Source organism: Propithecus coquereli, unplaced genomic scaffold (assembly GCF_000956105.1).
Source record: "Propithecus coquereli isolate 6110/MARCELLA unplaced genomic scaffold, Pcoq_1.0 Scaffold99, whole genome shotgun sequence".
Classification (NCBI taxonomy): domain Eukaryota; kingdom Metazoa; phylum Chordata; class Mammalia; order Primates; family Indriidae; genus Propithecus; species Propithecus coquereli.
The window spans coordinates 8,692,803-8,701,168 of NW_012156284.1; the positions used below are offsets into that span (position 1 = coordinate 8,692,803).

General features: G+C 38.0%; 1 protein-coding gene across 1 annotated transcript; it reads left to right on the top strand.

The window, feature by feature from the left end:
* The first annotated feature begins 517 nt into the window (after positions 1-517).
* LOC105827224 (chromosome unknown open reading frame, human CXorf66) lies at positions 518-3,292 on the top strand. Its single transcript, XM_012665255.1, has 3 exons — positions 518-605; positions 1,288-1,444; positions 2,473-3,292. The coding sequence occupies exons 1-3, from the start codon at positions 518-520 to the stop codon at positions 3,290-3,292; spliced, it is 1,065 nt and encodes a 354-aa protein (XP_012520709.1).
* The last annotated feature ends 5,074 nt before the right edge of the window (positions 3,293-8,366 follow it).

Below are 8,366 nucleotides of genomic sequence, written 5' to 3' on the forward strand. Positions count from 1 at the left end.
ATCCTCACATGGTATAAAGAACGAGCTAGCTCTCAAGCCTCTTCCTAAAAGGGCACTAATCCCATTCATGAGGGTTCCATTCTCAGGACCTAATTACCTCTCAAAGGCTCCACCTCCACATACCATTACATTTAGGATTAAATTTCAACATACGAATTTTGGAAGAACACAAATACTGAGTCCATAATAGGCTACAAAGTGTTTCCTTTTCATTTAATAAGAAATAGTTCTTCTGTTTCTGGAGCTATCCCGTTTTCCCTTACCTTCTCTAAATACTTCCTTCTCTGATTAATAATGCCTCAATTTTCTTGTTTTTAATTTGATAGGAAGGAGAAATAAATGATTAAAAATCATTTGATAAAATTTGTCCCCAGAAGCTATCCTTCCCCATAGTCAAATTATGTTGTCAGAATATGATGCAAACTGATAATGATGTCATAAACCCCTGGAACATACTGAACCATATAAAAGCCAGTAGTTACCTTAGGAGAAGAAACATTTTAATGAAGCCCTGGACATGAATCTTTTTATTTATATCCTACTTTTGTCCATTTGGACATATAATTGTTTAAAAACAAACCAAAGTGATGTATCTTCTACTACAGGTATGTGCCTAACCTTAAAACTTATAAATTATGATCTATTTATGGATTCAAGCACTTAACTAGAAAAGCTTGCTGTGTTTAAGAAGTCTGATACTACTTTGGTGTTATCATTAGTAGGTCTTCAGGAGTTTCTGGAACAGTAGCTGATATTTTGACTTTTGTGTGAAAAACCCAAGCAAAATACAATACAAGCATAAAGAGTATAGACTATGGTTCCCTTTCACCCTCCTTCCCCACCCAATCCACTAACCCCCACCCCCAACCAAACTAGATAATACTATATGAATGGATCTGGCATGGGACTTAAAATATAGTAGGTTTTCAACAAGAGTTTGTTCTTGTCCCATCCCCTTCCCATCACACACATTATCACTCAAGTGCACTCACACAAGAATGACATAAAGATACGCATACACGAAAACCTGGATAATGTAGTGAACAAGCCATGATTCAGGGGTAACCCAGGTCATGGTTTGGATTAGACAGAGATGCCTCCCAGATTTGACTTCTAGACCGTAGCTGGGGACTTGATAGAGGGAAAAAAAACAAAACAAAACAGTGGAACTCTTATCAGGTTTTAAAAATCATTGATTTGATTTTGATCTATAGTGACAAACCACTATCAAAGTGGAAGAAAACTTGGTTACCTAACACCTTCTCTGATGATACAATCTCTTTGCAGGAGCTAAGCCCTTTGAATCAATGGAGACAAAAATGGACAGTTTTAGGAGACGTCTACTCATTATCGTAATTGGTATTATGATCATAGCCTTCATCTCTACCTGTTTTTGTTTCCTCCATTTTAATTGTATGAGTGATGAAGCCCCCAAAGCCGGAATGTAAGTTTTACATCTTTGAATTAAGAATACAAGGCATGTGTGTGTATACATATAGTGGAAGTTTCATTGTTGTTCAGGTTACTTAATGTTAACTTTAGATTTCTAAAAAGCTTCCAACCTCTTTTGGGTGGATACTTTCACTTAAATTATATCGGCTCTTAAATATTCTCAAATATATTATCAACTTTATCCAAGGCTGTCTCCTATTCAGGGTTCAGCTGAACCCCAGGCTATTAATTTAATTATAAATTCAGAGTAGGAAAAAAGGGCATGAGTATCTGAATAAGAATAGGAGAATGAAGAGAGAGAGAGGGCGTTGGGTCACTATTTTCCAAAGACAATAAAATGTTTTGGATAATCTGCCATTTTAAGATTTAATATTCTGAAAAATTATTCACTGTTGTTATTCTCATGATCTCAGTACCTGCCTTTCATACTGGAGAATCAGATTGACCCTAATATACTAGTTCCCTAAAAATTTCCCAATCCAAGGACTTGTGACAAAAATGTGGTACCGGTGCTCTATTCCTTTAGTTTTAGAGGAATATTATGAATTTAAATATGCATGAATAGATAACCTGATGTAAATACGATAGGAAAACAATGACTTTGTTGTAAAGAGGTTTTTATTTTCTTGTGACATGTTATCAGTTTGTGATTTTTTTATAAAAAGTTTAATTTCTGGAATAAGTGAGATCTCTCTCTCTCTCTCTCTCTCTCTCTCTCTCTCTCTCTCTCTCTCTCTCTCCCTCCCTCTCTTTCTCTTTCTTGACAGTAGATTTGAAACAACTTTGTGTCATTCCGTATATAGGCTATATGGTCATCTAATGTGGTTGAATTAGTAAAATATTCTTAAGAAAAAGCATTCAACATGAGTTCATATCTGTAACATGAGTCATGGCTATCACCATACTCCAATTCTTACTGTGTTCAGTTTTCTTACTAGAGCCCAAAAAAGACCGAAGGTCTAAGCTGACACAGTATTCTATGTTTTCTGATGTTATACTCTAAATTTTCTATACTTTCAGGATCAAGAAAGAAGGTGCAGCAGCCAAGAAATCCAGGTCATCCAAAATGTCATTCAGTGAATCTAAGACAGCCAGTCTGTGCAATCAGGAAAAACAACCCATGCTATCCACTGTAGACAGGTTATCTAGGCCCTTGAGTTCAGATAACTCATCCATACCATCCAGTACAGAAAACTTAATCAAGTCATCAAGTCCAAAAAAGTTATCCAAACCATCAAGCTCAAAAAAACTATTCAGGTCATCTCACTTGGAAAAGTCATACAGAAAACGCTCTCTAAAAAAACCATGTAAGCTATCCCATGCCCCTAAGCTAGTTAGTCCATTCAGTCCAGATAAGTCAGCTGGGCTACAATATCCAGCCAAGCCACTATCCAAGACACCATGTCCTCCTTTTCCACAAAATGAAATCTTGCCATCCAAGTCATCCAGGCTACAGAAATTGGCCAAGCCACCTAGACGTCTTAAAAGGTCAGTGAATATAGGCAAGGCAGCTTTGTTATCCAGGCCTCAATTAGCCAATACCTGTCAATGCTACGAGGAAAGATGCCTTGTTTGCAAAACTTTTTCTGAGCCATTGGTCAACGATATTTCTGAGGCAAAGAAGAAACAAGCACAAAACCTACCTGTTTCAAGTAACGTGAAGTCTTTTCCTGGGTCCTTTGATAAGGTAGATTCCAGGGACAATACATACCATGATAATAATATGAGCGACAGTGATATGATGACATATAACAGTGCTGATGACAGTGACAGAGAGATAACCATTATTTGCAATGTGAGACAAAATGAAGTCATCTTTAAAGAGACTCCAAATAATTAAGGGCTCAATAAAAATAAAATCCAACTGTGAAGGAGCAAACTTATACCAACTATTTTATGCTCATCATCTTTTAAGACACTAATAGAGGGAAAATCCACTTGTGATCACTACTGAGATTAGTCCTATCCATCTTGGAAGCAATTTATTTAAAAAAACAGAAATTAAATGCATGCCATAACAAATTATTGTTGTAAGTGTCATTGTATTTTAGCGCAAAATGCTCTTTTGATGTGTCTTACTTAGATCTGGTCACTTGTATGGGAACCACAAACATACACACACACACATAAACCTAGAAAAAAATTGCGGGATGGGTACCCTGGACTCCTGCTTTCCTTGGATAAGCTCTAAACTGAAGTCCCAATCCAATTAAGTTTAGTTTTTAATGTTTATGTGCAGTCCTCACAGTTTAAGACTGTCTCTTTTTCTGTAGTGCCCAGTGCTTCTTGGAAATAACTCTGTGCTATGAACTGAATGTTTATGTTCCCCATAAATTCATGTTTTGAAACCTAATCCCCTATGTGATAGTATCAGGAGGTGGGGCCTTTGGGAGGTAATTAGGTCATGAGGGTGGAGCCCTCATGAATGAAATTAGTGCCCTTATAAAGGGCTAAAGAGACTGGAGTTCACCCCTTCCACCATGTGAGGACCCAGCCAAAAAACTCTGTCTATGAACTATATAGCTGACCCTTGCCAGACACTGAATCTGGTGGTATCTTGATCTTGGACTTCACAGCCTCCAGAATTGTGAGCAAGAAGTTTCTTTTTTTTTTTTTTTTTTGATACAGAGTCTCACTCTGTTGCCCAGGCTAGAGTGCCGTGGCATCAGCCTAGCTCACAGCAACCTCAAACTCCTGGGCTTAAGCAATCCTTCTGCCTCAGCCTCCCAAGTAGCTGGGACTACAGGCATGCGCCACCATGCCCGGCTAATTTTTTCTATTTTTAGTTGTTTGGCTAATTTCTTTCTATTTATAGTAGAGACAGGGTCTCGCTCTTGCTCAGGCTGGTCTCGAACTCCTGAGCTCAAGCAATCCTCCCACCTCAGCCTCCCAGAGTGCTAGGATTATAGGCGTGAGCCACCACACCCGGCCAGCAAGAAGTTTCTGTTGTTTATAAGCCACCCAGTTTATGGTATTTTGCTATAGCCACCTGAATAGACTAAGATATTCTGGATGCTTGGTTCTGGCTGAGTTGGGAAAATTCCTGATAACCAACCACTTCTAACACCGTTGCCTCTAGTGGTTGCTACTTAACATGAAGATCCAGCCTGCAGTACCCACACCTGGAGCATCATGATATTAGTCTAAGTGTTCTAATCTTTATAACTCTCAACAAAGCTTTCCATTCTTTCTGTTATCCTTCAAAATGGTAGAAGAGTTTTCCCTGGTATGCACTCTTAAATGATTCCAGTTGGAGGTCTGCTGTTTTATATATTTTTCCTACATGGTACCTCCCCACTCTGAATCAGCAGGGGTGGGAGGCCAGGGGAGAATCTTGGAGATGTATCCTCTATTTTCTCCATTGATAAAATATTATCCATGTCTTCTTCCAAGGGCATGGATGAAAAAAGCAGGCAAAGTCTTCAATTCTCAGCCTATATTCTTGTAGAGTATGGTTTGTTCCATATAACATCTAGCAGGTACAAGTTGAATGCCGGTAGCAAGCATATATTAGATATGTAGTATTTTTCAGGTACTATACTAGTCCATTTATGTCTCACAAATCCTAAGGTCACCCTCAAGTTTGCTGATTCACCAAGAGGACTCATAAAACTCAAAAACAGGTTATATTCATGGCTAAGGTTTATTAAGGCAAAATTATACAAACCAAAAGCAACAGGAAAAAAATATATATCAGAAGAAATCCAGAGAGGTCAGGCATGGGCTTTCAAGTACTTCCCCATGTGGGGCCACACAGGATGTGCTTTCTCTCTAGCAGCAATCTACATGGACACGCAAAATGTTTCTTCCCAGGGAAGTCTGTTCAAATCTCTGGGTCTGAGGCTTTTATTGAGAGCCAGTCACATAGGGACATCATGCTATATGACCAGCCATGGCAGCTGAAACTCAGGATCCCAACAATGAAACGAAATGCACATCATGTGTATTGATGTTCGTGCAAAGTAATCCTGACAAGCTGATATAGCATGGTCCATTGCTCTAGGTGTACACAACGTAATTATCAACCATTAACAGAAGAACATTCTAAGCCCGTGTGCCCAGGGGTTGGCCCAAAGTTTCCAGATTCCCTTGAAGACATGCAAGGACTAAACAACCAGACCTGTTATGTTAATACTTTCCTTACATTTCATGTATTTTATTTAAACTCCCAACGTTCCCCCATTACCTGAGGGATTATGCAAGTAAACTGAGGCTCTGTGACACATGTTAAGCTCACATCTAGTAATTGTTCAAACTGAAATTTGAATGTATGACTGGCTTATGATCAATCTTTTATTATGTTGTACTGCCTTCTGACTACCAGCTACTAGAGTGTTCACTATTCACAGATCACCCAATCTGTTGATGTAAGCAAAATCCCTACTGGACTCAATCTCCCAGCCTGCCAGGGGCATATAAAGATGTTTTATGTTCATTCAGATCTGATTTCCCTGTGGCCTCTGCGCTACACAGTTGCGCCCCCTGCCCCCGACCAGGCTCTGTACCTATAAAGCCGTCATAAAATTCTCAGTTAGCACAAAGTAACTCCGTATGCATAAAAGTTTTAAGAGATAGTATATGCATTAATTAAGCATTGTGGGAGCTACAGACTTGATTTCCTACTGGTATTACCTATTTTAAACAGACAAACTGTACAGGAATGAGTTGCGGTTCTGGATTAGAAAAGCCTAGTCTTTTAACAATTTACGAATGGAAGCAAAAGTTATGATCAAAAATTTAAACTGCTTATTATGAAAAAAGGTCAAATACATACAGAAGTAGAGCAAGTAGTATACTGAACCCCCATATAACCATTACTCAGATTCAACAATTATCACTAAATGGCCACTCTTTTTTCATTTATACTCCTTTTCTCCGGAAGTAGAGAGATAAAAATAAACAAAAAAATCATTTATATTCCTATCTATCTATTCCCTCTCTCATTTATTTATTTAAAAGATAATTGCTTTTTAAAATATATAAACACAATACCATTATCTCACCTAAAAATTAATTATAATTTCTTAATGTCAATTATCCAGTCTGTGTTCAAATTTCTCCTTCCATCTCCTAAAGTTACTACAGTTGCTTTGTTCAAATGATGTTGATCAATGTTTGAAAACATCTAAGACTAAGTTTTTTTTAAATCAATATTACGATTCCAGCAGGGCTCATGCCTGTAATCCTAGCACTTTGGGAGGCTGAGGCAGGAGAATTGCTTGAGCCCGGGAGTTAGAGGTTGCAGTGAGCTAGGCTGACACCATTGCACTCTAGCCCAGGCCACAGAGCAAGACCCTGTCTCCAAAATAATTGCAATTTCATTGCCTAATCTGGCTTCATATTTTAGGATGATTTTGGAGCTAATCTGAGCTAGCCTGGAAAATGGCAAAAGTTGAAATTGTATGATTTTCAGTTTAAATTCATCTGATGTCTTGATAGACAAAGCCAAATAATCTAAGCTCTATTCTCTTTCTCAATTGAATCTATAGATATATAATATTTCAAAAGCTGTGAATATTACTATTTGATAAAAATGACTACCAGTGACAATCAATAATAATGACATCTTAAAAAAAGTTATCTGCATGACTATTTATGTTCCTTTTAAACCACACTTAATTATAGAGTAGGAGTCTACAGAATATTTGGAACTCATTCAATATGCAAAAATCTAAGTGCATTAATGGGGGCTTCATACATAAAGCCAATATTGAATATATAACAAAAATATATGTACCACGAGTCAGAGAAGTATTTTAGCAAGGAAGGAAGGAAGGAAGGAAGGAAGGAAGGAAAGAAAGGATTTACCAGTGAAAACTTTCCCAGGCTAATAATTAAAATAATTAAGCCTATCACTCCAATAGATAGTACTTCTTAGAAATGTCCTGATTTAAGCAAGAGAGTTACAAATTTCTCCTTCCCGCTCTTCTTGCAGCATTGTCTTATCTCTTATGGTACTTTACTCCCTTCTCTCCCACTCTCCATTTTCCCCCTATTCAGTAAATCAGGGTCATAGGCTCAGTCCATCCATTGCTTCCTTACATGTTCCTTGTCCAGAGGACGCTGTGCAGTCAATTTCAAGTGCAGTTCTTCCCTCTCGCACCTGCCCTCTTTCTGTTCAATCTGCCTTCCTAACACTCATTTACAAAATTCATACCTTGCTCCTGGCTGTGGGACTGAAATGGATTATATTTTGCTCCTTTTATTCAGTACAACCATTTCTAAAAATCCATTATTTTTTTTAAAGTGCTGAAAGGTCAGGTTTTATTTTTTTTAATTGTTTTAAACCTCTCCCTCCCCTAAGGTCAGGTTTTAAATATTTCTCTTGTATGTTCTTTACATGAACGTATGTAAACATGGAGCTGAAAGGATGCTTAGAGATCCTCAATTCCACCATCCTGTGGGGCGAGGGAGTACTGTGAAGGGCTGAAAGAATGCTCATTCAGCAAGACCACTGTTGATCAAGAGTTGGGGTGAGGTGGCTGAGAATCACAGATCTTTAGGCAGGTACAAAGAAGTGATACACCAGATATGGGATGGTTATGGTGGTATCAAGCAAGGACTTACTAAAAGTCTTCGGCTGTGGCAGTTCCCACAATTCTATAGTTCCTGCTACATAATGTGCAATCCCTAAGAATTAGAAGCAGCAAAGGAAGAAAAATAGAAGTAGGAAAAAAGATATTTTGGAGCTTCAGCCAAATATCTCCTTCACCGTAACCCACGTACAACCCACAATTATTCCTGTGCTGCTGTGACCTTAGAAGAAAAGGGTTAAGCATGATTAATTTGTTTCACAATTATCTACATAGTGTATAGAAAGGGCATAAACAAGGGCTAATTATAACTTATATCTAAGAACTTTCAGAGAGTTTTACTTGTTTAGAATCAGCCTTTTTATGTGCCCGAATCAAAAT